Genomic DNA, 14,609 nt, shown 5'->3' on the forward strand with positions numbered 1-14,609 from the left:
ATTACATTAGTGTTGATTAATTAAAAAAATGAAGCTATAAAAATTAAACTAAAGTTCGAGTTCACGCGTTATCACTTTTATAATTTAAGGATTATCACTTAAATGCTTATTTTTCTATCATTATTTTGCTTCAGAACCCATAAGAAAATCATTGACAATTTGTCCGTACAAGGCGCAAGGGTGCAACGTGCCTCTTTACGACCTTGCTCTCCGGTGGAAGCAAGGCCGCAAGTTGCCTCTTATGCCTTTGCTCTCCGGTGGAAGCAATGACGCAAGGTGCCTCTTGCTTCTGTCTGCATATCATAATCAATGTTTTCTTTCAGACATTTCATCAAACACTTTACGAGGTGCTTAATGACATTGTCGAACAATTTACATAAACATGACCCGATTTTAGTTTTTGTTTTGGTTTTTTCACATGTTAGGTCCAAAAAGATATGTTAAATGAGTTGAAAGTCGTTCAAGATATATTCTCAATACAAGAAGAAATAATGCTTAGAATCGCTAGAATGGTTGAAATAGTGTGAAATGTTTGAAATAAAACATTGATTATGATATGCAGACATGAGCAAGAGGCACCTTGCGTCATTGCTCTCCGGTGGAAGCAATGTCGCAAGAGGCACCTTGCGTCCTTGCTTCCACCGAGGAGCAAGGTCGCAAAGAGGCACATTGCATCTTATGCGAACAAATTGTAAACTTTTTTTTATGGGTTATGAGGTTAAAAAATGTAGGAAAAATGAACATTTAGGTAATAATCTTCATAAATTAGCAATTTAGTGCTCTAAAAGAAAAAATAAGTTAATGTATTTGACTCAACATGTCATCAACCTATAATCACTAAAATAACAACCTTTGCGATGATTTATGGAACGGTTGGGTTGATGTTGTGATTTACTCCAAAATCCGTAAGTTTTTTTTGAAGAAATATGCATAATCATTAATCAAACACTACAATATAGATTTTATTGATTAACACTCCATATCCTAACCAAAATTACACAGAGTAACGAATGGAGATAAGATAAGATGAGCTAGACAATAAGAACATGCAAAATTAATGAATATTAACAAGATAATCTCTTATGCTTGAAACATTTAATCACTGACAGATTGAACAAGAAGAACAAGACAAACAATTAAAGAAGATTAGTCGTTGTGTTGTGGAAGAGGGAAGCGTCCCATTTTATAAAGAAGACAGAAACCCTAATAGGTCATTTGATCACAGTGCCATCTCATATCCAGAATCAATACTTTAGTCCCTCATCACTTTAGACATCACCAACACACCACCAAACTCTTATTTATTCCAATAAAGACACCAAACTACAAAACAAGAGTATAATTAGAAATAAGGATAAGATTGCATTTAGCATATAAATTTAACATTTTTTTTTTACCAAAGCCTCACTCTAAAGTCTATTTTTTTTTTAACTAAATCCTCACTCTAAAGTCTAATGATTTATGGAATAGTACAATTAAGATAATTTACTAAAATAATTATTAATAATGTTATGTTATTAATTTTTTATTTTTGTTAAATGATGAAACCTTCATACGAGTACATTGACACTCTCATAAAAAGTAAAATCTCGGGTAATCAAGGTCCATCACAAATGCTATTAAATTTTAAATCTACTATTGTCGGCATGTATATACTTCAAAAGGGTAATCGCGTAATTTCAACAAACCCCATACCTCGTGGGTTCTGTTTCTGTATCATCTCCTTGTTCGCTGCAGCCTGGCTATTTTGTCTCCCAACAAAACCCTTTTCACACACTCAACACACTTAAATCTATGCAACCATAGCATCCATCACACTTTAACACCATTTTAACATTTTTTCATAAACTTTATTGACAACATTTATTTATTTATTATTCATGACACACACTTTCTACAAATCTCCGAACCATTTCTTCTTTACACTCACAAACACCTTCACTGTGTGTTATTTTTTCAATCCACTATTTATGGTGTTATTATAGGCCATAATTATGAACTTGAAAAAACTTTTTCCGATTACTGATCAATTCCCATATTTTACATTTACAAAAAAGAAGGTAGTTTCTGGATTTAGTTTGGGGATAGCGTCATTTTTTATTATTTTATTTATTGTGTGTTTTAATGTTTCTTTCAAGAGTCCTATTTCAAATAACTTTAATTTTCAAGGGTTTGATGTTAATAATAAAACCTCTGTGATTTCTTGGCCTTTTTCATTTACTAGAAATCCTGCTGTCAAAAAACCCCTTATGAGTTCTATTATTGGGGATGCGCATTTTAGCAATTTTACTGAGGGTAAAAAAAATGGTAGTTATGAGAAAGATCTTGATTTGAAGGGCACCCATTTGAGCAATTTTAGTAGGGATGAAAAAGATGGAAACTTTAATGGAATTTATGAGAGAAATCATGATTTAGAGGATACCCATTTCAAGAATTTCACCAATGATGTGAAAAATGGAAGCTTTAATGGAATTAATGTGAAAAGCTTTGATCTTGAGGGTACCCATTTGAGTAATTTAACAGACAATGTGAAAAATGGAAGCTTGAATACCCATTTGAGTAATTTCACAGGTGATTTGAAAAAAGATGCTGATGGGGTTTTTAAGTTGGGTAATGATAGTAGTTTTTATGGGGAATGTGATATTTTTAATGGTAGATGGGTTAGGGATGATACAAAGCCATATTATCCTGCTGGTTCATGCCCTTATATCGATAGAGATTTTGATTGTCATCTTAATAAGAGGCCAGATGATGAATATGTTAAATGGAAATGGCAGCCATATGGATGTGAAATACCCAGGTAAATTGATGATTGTTTTGAATTTATTCAATGATATATTTATCTCATTTGAAAGTGATATGTGTTTTGCAATTGTTTAATCTAGAATGGTCAACTGCTTGAACTATAATATGCATATAAATTTGCTAGATTTTCTGGTTGTAGTTTAGATTGAAATATTCAATTAGTTCTATGTTGACTGTGCATATTTAGTGAATATGTTTTTATGATCTTGCTAGATGTTCTAAATGTTGTTTTGCTTAGGTTGACATGATGGAAAATAAAGACACCACTAAATGAGTAGTTATACTATTATAATGTTGAGGCTTTTTAATCCCCTGAGTTTAAGAAATACAAAATATAATACATATGGTACAAGCTCTTTAAATCAATAGTTTGTTATCCTAATGTAACCAGTCATCTATGTGATTACATCATTTTATGACTAAGTGAATTATTTTCAGTTCATTTTGTGTTATCTTAAGTTGTCACAACCACTTAGAAGTGTGATGTAAAGAAGAATGAAATTACATTTTTTGACGAACACGTGTTTTGTCACCCCCGCCAAAAAATCGTATCAATTAATTGGTCCATATGTGATCAATCATGAGGTCAAGTTTTGACGTTTGAAAGGGTGCACATAATGCGCAATTCACCCGCTACCAGGTCTCGCGCTCGAGGGGCTTGATTACCCGAGCTTTTACCTATGATGGGGAGCAAATGTGCTTATTTATAGGAGGGTTTCCTCGCTTACCCAAAAAAAAGTTTTGACGTTTGAATTGTTAATGTTGCTTAGTTTTGAACTCGACAATGATATGATAATATTGTACCGTAATTATTAACTTTATCAAGCTATATCAGTATATAAATTATTGCTACAAGTGTTAAAGAACTTATATGATTGAGTTCTAAAAGGAGGTCAATTTCTAACTTTATAATAGTCATTGTTGTGTAATTTCAAACTTCTTGACAAGGATATGATATATACTACGTATTTATTAGTTTGTATATTGAAAACGATGTATTTGTACTACTAGTGTAACTGGGTAAACGGAAGGTTTTCGTTGTTCACACTACATTGTGAGGTTAAATATTTTTACACAAATATCAGCGACCTAACCGGATTATCCCGTGATCGTTTGCGACCCTTTCTTGAGTCTATCCAACCATTAGGAGTTACATGGACGACTTTTCTACAATTATTATGCATTACCTTCAGAAGTTTTGTGACCCATCTACCATTCAAAAAAGGGAATGTGCAACAAATGCTTTGAAAGAGTGTAGGAGATTAGGCGGGAGTCGGGAAAAGTAGTTCTTTTTTCTTGATAGTTTAGTCGTTTAGACTAGTTACTAATATAGGTGGACAGTAATTGAATAAAAGTAAAAATGGTTTTTTTGTTTGTTTTTTTTTTTTTTTTTTTTTTTTGGGTAAAGGTTTGGTTTTATTCTTATACAAACAGTAAAGGTGCAAACTTTAGACCCACCTTCACTTTGCATCTAACGTTATAACAACTAAATGGTCAAATGGGTAATATATATATATATATATATATATTATGGCTTGAAATGATGCATAAAACCTTCAACACATTCCTAGAAATTGGATTGTCAATTTAAATATTTGTTTTTTGTATAGCATATTTAGATACAAATTTATTGTTAATTAGTTCAAAAGAAGAGAAGCCAACAAATGTTAGTGGGTCTGCCTGAATTGATCCTTAATAAAAACCAGTGCCTAAACAGCCCATTTTGGCATCTCTAAATTACTTCAATAAATGTACAGTATCCTCTATTTCTTTTTGTCTCTTGTTATGTATTTGATGCACCCGCGTCAATGCATAGAGCCCGAATACATGAACTCTTAAATTACTTTCAAATCTATGTTGTGACCTACTCTATTAAGTATTGAACAAGAATTTTTCAATTATAACATTCAAGTATTATTTTTTCCTTGTTTTTCAGTCTGAACGCAACCGACTTTCTTGAGAGGCTTAGAGGGAAGAAGTTAGTTTTTGTAGGTGACTCCTTAAACCGAAACATGTGGGAATCTTTGGTTTGCATACTCCGAGCATCTGTCACCGACAAAAATCGGGTTTATGAGATATCTGGGAGGCATGAGTTTAAGAAGAAGGGATTTTATGCATTTAGATTCGAGGTAAGCTTCCAGAACTTAATATAATTTACAAATTACAACCTTCAAATGTTGGTTAACTGGTCAAAACAGGTTGGGATGGGCGGATGGCCCGCCAACACTTCATCTTAATATAATACGAGTAATTATTAATTACGTCAAATATTATTATGAAAACCAGTAATTAGTATGAGTATTAGTATAAGTATTAAAATTTGTGTAATATGTTGTGCTTGTTTGTATAGGACTACAACTGTACAATCGATTTTGTGAGTTCTCCATTTCTTGTTCAAGAATCGACTTTGAATGGTAAAAATGGTTCCATTGTTGAGACACTAAGATTGGATTTGATGGACCGAACAACCTCGATGTACCATGATGCAGATGTTTTGGTCTTCAACACGGGACATTGGTGGACCCATGAGAAAACCTCTCGAGGGTGAGTACAATGTCTTTCTGTAAGAAAATGGGCACAAAGCAGGCTGGTAATGGTCAAAATGGGTAAATTTAATTATTCAGGGTTAGGTTGGGTTGACCCAACACACACATTGTCCAAAATCTTGGAATTTATGAGTTATTAGTATTTTAATCATAATTTATTTCTTTTGAATAAAATGATTTATGAGATTTTTTAAGCATTCAAAATACACTTCTAGTGACTGTTGGCCCATTTGGCCCGTTTCTTTTTAGCTACTTCTCATTTTATTGGAATCTGCAGAGAAGATTATTACCAGGAAGGTAACCATGTGTACCCGAGGCTCAAGGTTCTTGATGCTTACGTTAGGGCGCTTTCAACGTGGGCCCGATGGGTAGACACTAACATTGACATTAACAAAACGCAGGTTATCTTCAGAGGCTACTCGGTCACACATTTCAAGTACGTACATTTAATGCTTCTTATTTTCTCTTTTTAAAACATATATACTCCGTTTGAAAGAATTGCATGGATTTCATAACTTTATAGTTCTATTACCCTTGTGATTTGTTCGGTCAAATCAGTTAAAGATTAAACATAAATAAATGTTACAAAGTTCAATACTTGCTGAATCTATTTTGACGACTACATTGGACTGTCTATCCAGCATTACATATGAAAAAACATTTGTGTTAATATGTGTACCACGATGATGGCATTTTATACCAAGAAAGTACTAGGTTTGACCTCAAAAGTCAAAACAGATACATTCATGAAGGGTGGTTATTTACATGACAAAAGTGAGCATATATATGTATAATAATGCATGAATAAAATGAGAATTACGTTTAAAAAAAGCAAGAACTTTCCTTTTTCGAATGATAAACGGATGTTTGACTTTATTACAGAGGTGGTCAATGGAACTCAGGAGGTCAATGTCACAAAGAGACCGAACCAATTTTCAACACAAGTCACTTAACTAAGTACCCTACAAAGATGAGAGCTTTTGATAATGTGCTTCGAGCGATGAAAACTCCAATTGTGTATCTCAATATTAGTAGACTTACGGATTACCGAAAAGATGGTCATCCATCAATTTATAGGATGGAATACAAGTCCGTTGAAGAACAAATTGCAGCCGAACGGTCCCAAGATTGTAGCCATTGGTGCTTGCCTGGTGTACCAGACACTTGGAATGAGTTGTTGTATGCATCTTTATTGAAGGTTGGAAGAGGATCTTGGAAAGTTTAATGGAAAAAGGTTGACTTTTTATGGAGTTAAAAGGATTATGTGGTAGTTGACTATTGTGTTTGTTAATGTGAGTAAATATGTTAACATTATTCCTTTGAAAGTAAACTATAGACTATAGATTATAAGGTTATAGATAGCCCTATATAGGTGGTTGTAATAAACTATTTGCATCTATATTGAAAGATGGATAGTGGGGATTTTTTTTGGGAATTGATATGTACACAACTATTTTTTTATATGTACACAACTAAATATGCTTGTGTATAACATTCAAAGCAATTTGGTTGTGTACATATCAAAATTTAGTTGTATACATATCATCACCCATTTTTTTAATGAAAAAAGGAGCAATATGCATGAAGATTTGATTTTGATGTGTTCAAAGAATCATATTGACCATATTTGGGTGTTGAAAAATTAGCTGACTAGTATTATTGTGAACTCCATTATAATGAGCTAGAATGCTAGATCACTTTCTTTAGGGAGGGTTTGGCGTAACAGCTTATTGGAACTGAACTTATGGGAGTTTATATAAGCTTGAGCTTATGATTTTAATAAGCTTCAAGTCATAAGCTTCTTTTGGTAGACAAAAAAAGGAGAGTTTATGAAGATCATAAGCTCTTAAATACGTAGTAATAAGTTACTTGTAGTAGCTTATGAAAAACAATAGAGCTTATGAACTCAAAAATAAGCTCCAACTAGTTTACCAAACACTTATAAAAAATAATAAGCTCCAGCTACCAGCTTAAAAAATAAGCTTCAGCTACAAGCTCCAGCTACAAGCTCCAGCTTTAGTTAGTTTCATCCAAACACACACTTAAGCAGTATTGGGAATGTTATTCTATTTAATTTTTATTGACTAAATATTTTATTGATTTTATTTGGTCTTGGTTTTTCTTTATTAGGTAGTCGTTTGCTTTCGTGTCATTCATTTGTATTTTTTGTATGGTAAGTCTACGGGTAGGCTCGGTTTTAGTTAACATTTTTTGAATGTGTTGGATAGGCTTTGTTTACCGTCCTCGAATCTCGGTCGTGGTTGTTTGTTTGTTATAAAAGTTTTTGTTTTTTCCCAAAAGAAAAAGAAAAAATTTGGAAAAAATTTTAATTTGCACCCAACATGGGGTTTTAAGCATATCAAGGGTTTCAATAAAGTCGTAGGATTTTGAGTTGTGACGAAGAGAAGTGTCAAGTTCAAATCTCATATTTTGGGGTGGTCATTGAATTTAATGAGATGCGAAAATGGTTATCCAAATAAATAGTATACATCTGAATAAAAAATATTTCACATTTTTAGAAGCCTAAACAATGAAAACCTTATATGTTTAGTTGCTTACTTGGTTTTCAAGCTTATTCTTATATCTTTGTAAGACCTTAATTAATGCAAGCGTAGTGGAGGAGTTTTTATTCATCACGCTTTAACGCACCGTGATGGACAAAAGAACTGTTAGCGTGATTGATGCTATTTATGGACGAAATCTGAGTATGAGTGAAATTTTGACTAATCAGAATTAATGGATAAATTAAAATAAACAAATAATAATAAATATTCTCAGCACAAATATATATATATATATATATATATATATATATATATATATATATATATATATATATATATATATATATATATATATATATATATTGTAACATCCTGTCTTTTTCCGTTTACCTTTCGTTTATCTATTTTAAAAGTCCGTTATATAATTATAACATCTTCCGTTAATACGCGTTTTTAAAATATTTCGTTTAGGTAATTCACGCACCCGCTTTCAAACTCGAGGGACTAAACTTGTCAAGGGATCAAACTAGTTGACAAGGTCAACTAGTCAATCCACCCTCCTCGACTCATTCATCACCTCCTCACTTTCTAATACTTTCAGTTTATGCTCTCAACACCCAATGTGATGCCCCGTACAAAACCATCGTGTACGAATCATCAACAACAGGATCATTACAAGGTTAAGTACTATATGCTGTAATAAAAGAAGTTGCATTCACGATAAAAAGATGACGTCATTGTTGGGATTTAACAAGTTCATAATATACTTAAACCATTTTAAGAAACATATCAAAGCGGAAGCATGTTAGTTACATTTTAACTTGTTAATCTTTAAACCATTTTAAAGTTAAATCCCATGGATCAAGTTGTGAAATAATACTTACAAACTACAAGCAAGTAAAGAGATTATACCTACTCCAAGCTTGCTAGTAAATGATGAAGATGATGATGTTGAATGGAGCTTCAAATGGATGAAACCTCAAGAGATTATACCCCAAACTTGTGCACCAACACCCTAGCTTTGGTTAGGATTTAATTACACTTGAATGTGACTTGCAAAATCAACTTGAGAATCCTTTTCTCCTTGCTTAAACCCACGGCAGCTGCAGTAGCAGAATGGAGGTGTTTTTGCAGTTTTTTTTGCTTAGTATCTTGATGTCTTGATGTGTGTTTTCATGTTATAGGAATTGGGAAAGCATGGGTATCAAATGGAATCTCTAGCATGCTTCTTCAACTCCCAATGCCATTACAAGGATTATTTTATAATATACATTATATATATAAAAAAACTGATTTTATAAAATCAGTTTTATAAAACTTAATTTTATAAAACACATTATATAAACATGTATATTATTTGTTATGTATATTTTATAAAACCAATTTTATAAAATGTGACATAACTTAATTATTTAACCTATAAATAATTAAATCCTTGTTATATAAGTTATTTCATAACTTATATATAAACATATCAAGTAACATTATTTAAGAAACCTTTTCTTTAAAGTTCAAGTGTCGTGTATTTAATCAACGATCCAACCGCTAAAATTAAATACGAATAAAGTGTCGGTAAGTTTGTTATTGGGTATGACCCGACTTGGATCATAACACATTAGCCACATTAATTTAATATGTCTCTCGGGCATACGAAATACCTTCAATCTCCCACTTGCACGAGAAACATAAGAAATTAATGCAAGTGATGGATACAGCCTAACACACCGTCCATCACCCCTAATATGTTATGACTTTGTGCCATTCAATAACATCATCCCTTTTCGAGCTCCCTACTCGAACTGATATATGTAGGTGAATCTTTCATTATATCCTTTCATCATAGATGTCATGTTAAATCCAAGAGATACAGAGTGATCACTCTCTTATAGATTTAACTTTTCAGGCCTTAGACATCTGACTCTCAACGAATAAGAGGGACAAATTCCATCTTGACTACATACGTCCTAGATATACACTTTGTAATATACCTGAGTTCTTCCTTATGTACTACCATGTTTCAGAATAGCGAAGGAAAGAATCAAGGCACAGTACTTGGTGAATATCCGAACCCAATATGTATCTCAGGTCAGAGGATACAATGATATTCGCCTTTACTCAAGATTACATGTGATCAACCACAAAGGCTCTATACAGTAATTCTTGAGAGCGGGTCTTCCAATATTTGTTTCCCACAAATATCTATGAACCTTGGTTGCAACCTTGCCCCACATTCAACCTATGAATGTATACCAATCCGAGTTCATAATAGTCTAAACCTCACACTTGTTCCCACAAATGTGATCGACTACGGAAATTTAGAGTAATTGCTTATTCATGGATGAAATATGCAAAATAGGAACATAACTCAAATAAATTAACACCATAGTTATATTAATGAGTTTGAATAATTTCGTTCCGGTACAATACTTAAAATAGATCATATCCAATCACTAGAATATCGAAGCCCTAATGCACAAACATGTCCCTCATGTTTTGGCCCATGTAAAAGCTTCGTGAGTGGATCCGCAACATTTTGATCTGTGTGAACTTTGTGAATACATATCTTTCCCTTTTCAACCTCATCCCTGATGTAGTTGAATCTCCGCTCAATGTGACGAGTCTTTTGATGAGCACGAGGTTCCTTGATTTGAGCAATCGCACCCTCGTTGTCACAAAAGATCTCAAGAGGGTCCTGAATGGAAGGGACCACTCCTAAGTCGTCGATGAATTTCTTCATCCATGCAGCTTCCTGAGCTGCCAGTGAGGCGGCAATGTACTCCGACTCTGTAGTGGATAACGCAACAACTTCCTGTTTCGAACTCTTCCAAGAGACCGCACCACCATTTAACATGAAGACATAACCGGATTGTGATCGAGAGTCATCTCGATCAGTTTGGAAACTCGCGTCCACGTAACCTTTTACGGCGAGTTCCACCTCACCAGACCCATATATTAGAAACATATCCTTAGTTCTCCTAAGGTATTTCAATATACTTTTAACAGCAATCCAATGACTGTTTCCTGGGTTGTTCTGGTATCTACTTGTCAAGCTTAGAGCGCATGACACATCCGGTCTAGTACATATCATTGCATACATGATAGACCCAATAGCAGATGCGTATGGGACTTTCTTCATTCTCTCTTGTTCATCTTTCGTGGCAGGACACTGAGATGAACTGAGAACGGTTCCCTTTTGAATAGGTACCAAACCTCTCTTAGAGTTTTCCATCTTGAACCTTTTTAAGATTTTATCAATGTATGTACTTTGACTTTAACCTATCAATCTCTTGGATCTATTTCTATAGATCCCTATCCCCAATATGTATTGTGCATCTCCAAGATCCTTAATGGAGAAGCAACTCTTTAGCCAAGTTTTGACTCCTTGCATTGTGGTAATATCATTCCCAAATAATAATATATCATCCACATATAGTACAAGGAACATGATGGTGCTCCCACTAGCTTTCTTATATACACAAGCTTCATCACCATTTTTAATGAAGCCAAATTTCTCGGCTTCCTCATTAAAACGATGATTCCACATTCTAGATGCTTGTTTCAATCCGTAGATTGACTTCTTTAACTTGCATACACTTTTAGGATATTTTGGATCAACAAAACCTTCAGGCTGGACCATATAGACATCTTCCATAAGATATCCATTTAGGAAAGCGGTTTTGACATCCATTTGCCATATTTCATAGTCGTAGTGAGCAGCAATGGCAAATAATATCCTAATAGACTTTAGCATTGCCACAGGCGAGAAAGTTTCATCATAATCAACCCCTTGAGTTTGAGTGAAACCTTTTGCAACAAGTCTAGCTTTATATGTATCCAAGTTTCCATGTATGTCGGTTTTCATTTTGAAAAGCCATTTGCAATCAACTAGCTTAGAGCTAGGAGGTTGCTCAACAAGTTCCCACACTTGGTTTTCATACATGGATTGCATCTCGGCGTTCATGGCTTCCTGCCATTTATCTTTATCAATCCTTGATAAAGCATCTTGGTAGTTTGTTGGTTCATCCAAATCAACCGTATAGCAACCATCTATGAGAAACCCATATCTCTCAGGAGGATTGCTAATCCTACCAGATCTACGAATGTCTTGTGTATTTTGATCATCCATTTGATCACTATCAACATTTTCATGTTGAGTGCTAGTGTCAACCAATTGTGTATCATCTACTTGATCTTGAACCTCTTCAAGATCTATCTTCCTTTCACTATTTCCTTCCATTAGGAACTTAGTTTCAAGGAATTCCGCCTTCCGAGCAATAAATACATTCTGCTCGGATGGATCATAGAAATAGTATCCCATATCATCCTTGGGATATCCTATGAAGATACACTTCGTGGATCGAGCATTCAACTTATTAGGGACGTAACGCTTAGGATAAGCTTCACATCCCCATACTTTTAAGTATGATAGAGATGGAGGTTTACCAAACCACATCTCGTGAGGAGTTCGTTCCACTTTCTTGGTTGGGGCCATATTTAAAATACGAGCCGCGGAGCTTAGACAATAACCCCAAAATGATAGAGGCAACGAGCTTCTTGCCATCATAGATCGAACCATATCCATTAGGGTTCGGTTCCTCCTTTCGGAAACTCCATTAAGTTGGGGTGTTCCGGGTGGAGTAAGTTGTGAGATAATCCCACAACTCCTAAGATGATCTTGGAAGGCATCGCTTAGGTATTCACCTCCTCTATCGGTACGTAGTACCTTAATTGTCCTATTGAGTTGATTTTGTACTTCGTTTTGATATTCTTTGAATGCTTCAAACGTTTCGTCCTTGTGTCTTAATAAGTAGACATATCCGAAACGACTAAAGTCATCAATGAAAGTAACAAAGTATCTTTCACCATTCCTAGTTATGGGTTTAAAGGGTCCACATACATCCGAATGTATTAATCCCAATAAATCTTTAGCCCTTTCATAAGTCCCTTTGAAAGGTGCTTTAGTCATCTTGCCTTGTAAACAAGATTCGCATACATCAAATGAATCCATTTCATTTGATTTCAAAAGTCCATTCCTTTGAAGTGTATGCATTCGGTTCTTGTTTATGTGACCAAGGCGACAATGCCATAAGTAGGAATCACTCAAATCCCTTTTGAGTTTCTTGGTGCTTGTATGGTATATAGAGCTCGATGATGTGTCATCATGAACCAATTCATAAATTCCATTTGAAGGCGAAGCCTTGAAATAGAATACATTATCTAAATAAATATGGATATCATCATTAACAAAATTAAGATTAAAACCACATTGTTTCAAACGGGAAATGGAAATAATGTTTCGACATAAATCGGGTGCATACAAAACATCTTTCAAAATAAGTTCCAAACCACTTGGAAGCTTTAACACAAAGTCTCCTTGAGCCTTCACTTGCACTTTGGCTCCATTACCCATGTAGAGACTTGATGTTCCCGTTTGCTTGCTACTTCTTTTGAACCCCTGCAATGAATTGCAAATGTGAGTTCCACATCCAGTGTCTAATACCCATGTATTAGAAGAAGTAATACTAAGCTCTATATATACCATATATATATTACCTGAGGTTTGCCCTGCATCCCTCTTATCCTTCAACTCCTTAAGATAGATCGGACAGTTTCGTTTCCAATGACCCATTTCACCGCAACCGAAACATGGGTCTTCCTTGGGGTTTGCCTTCTCGGCTACCTTTTGCTTCTTAGCCTTGTTGATGGTTGGGGTAACCATCTTCCCCTTCCCTTTGCCTTGGTAAGCGGGTCCTTTTCTCTTAGCCACCTTTGGCTTAGAGGTCTTACCTTTGGACCCACCTTGATCGATTGCTAACACGGGTAAAGCCCTTTTACCCATGCTAGTTTCCGCCGTTCTAAGCATACCGTGAAGCTCACCTATGCTCTTATCCATCCCATTCATATTGTAATTAATTACAAATTGATCAAACCTTTTTGATAGGGAGTTAAGGATAAGATCGGTGGCTAACTCATTAGATATGTTTAGGTTAAGACGGTTAGCACGATCGATAAGGCTTTTCATCTTAAGTACATAAGATGAAACCGATTGGGTATCGTCCATACGACAAGCATGTAGCGCTCGAACCGTTTCGAAGCGTTCGACACGCGCTTGTTGGAGGAACATCTCCTTCAATTGCGTTATCATGTCGTATGCACTATGATGCTCGAAATCCTTTTGGAGTTCGGGAATCATAGTCCCAAGCATTAAGCATGAGACTTGAAGGGAGTCGTGGCAATACTTATCGTAAGAGGCCATTGCCTCCACATCATTCTCATCCGGTTGATCGGGAATGGGGTCCTCAAGCACATACATTTTATCCTCTTGTTTGAGGACAATCCGAAGATTGCGGAACCAATCCATAAAGTTTGTATGGTTGAGTTTGTCTTTCTCTAAGAGAGACCTTAATGATAGGTGGTTCAGGTTAAGTGGTGCGTTTGGAATGTTGTTGTTGTTATTGGCGGCCATCTACAAAATTCAACAAAGTTCTTTTAAGTATCGATTTTAAATTTAATAAACAATACCCTCTTATTATAATTGACTTATTAAATATTAGAATCCAACGGTAAACCAAATTTCGGTTAGGTGACCTTTATCCCGTCATTTGATTTAGCTAGGTAGTCATTATATGACAATTGCAATCCTTTTGCAACTTCTAAGTTTTGGGATCATGCAATCCTTTTGCATGGCATATTTATCCCATCAACGCCTATTTGTTCATCATGCTTCGGTGACCCTAAGTTCATGATTCCCAAA

The 14,609-nt window shown here is 34.7% G+C and overlaps 1 protein-coding gene across 1 annotated transcript; it reads left to right on the plus strand.

Annotated features, from left to right (window-relative positions):
• Positions 1–1,988: 1,988 nt before the first annotated feature.
• On the plus strand, positions 1,989–6,766 carry LOC139862096 (protein trichome birefringence-like 2). Its single transcript, XM_071850646.1, has 5 exons — positions 1,989–2,800; positions 4,742–4,934; positions 5,156–5,349; positions 5,629–5,787; positions 6,234–6,766. Exons 1-5 carry the CDS (start codon positions 1,995–1,997, stop codon positions 6,574–6,576), a joined length of 1,695 nt encoding a protein of 564 aa, XP_071706747.1. The 5' UTR covers positions 1,989–1,994; the 3' UTR covers positions 6,577–6,766.
• Positions 6,767–14,609: the final 7,843 nt, after the last annotated feature.

This window comes from Rutidosis leptorrhynchoides, chromosome 8, assembly GCF_046630445.1.
Source record: "Rutidosis leptorrhynchoides isolate AG116_Rl617_1_P2 chromosome 8, CSIRO_AGI_Rlap_v1, whole genome shotgun sequence".
Classification (NCBI taxonomy): Eukaryota; Viridiplantae; Streptophyta; class Magnoliopsida; order Asterales; family Asteraceae; genus Rutidosis; species Rutidosis leptorrhynchoides.

Bases quoted from the DNA above. Each gene is read 5' to 3' on its own strand.
- LOC139862096 (XM_071850646.1), top strand. From the start codon at position 1,995: ATGAACTTGAAAAAACTTTTTCCGATTACTGATCAATTCCCATATTTT. The intron at 2,801-4,741 runs GTAAATTGATGA...CTTGTTTTTCAG, and splicing joins TATGGATGTGAAATACCCAG to TCTGAACGCAACCGACTTTC. The intron at 4,935-5,155 runs GTAAGCTTCCAG...TTGTTTGTATAG, and splicing joins TTTATGCATTTAGATTCGAG to GACTACAACTGTACAATCGA.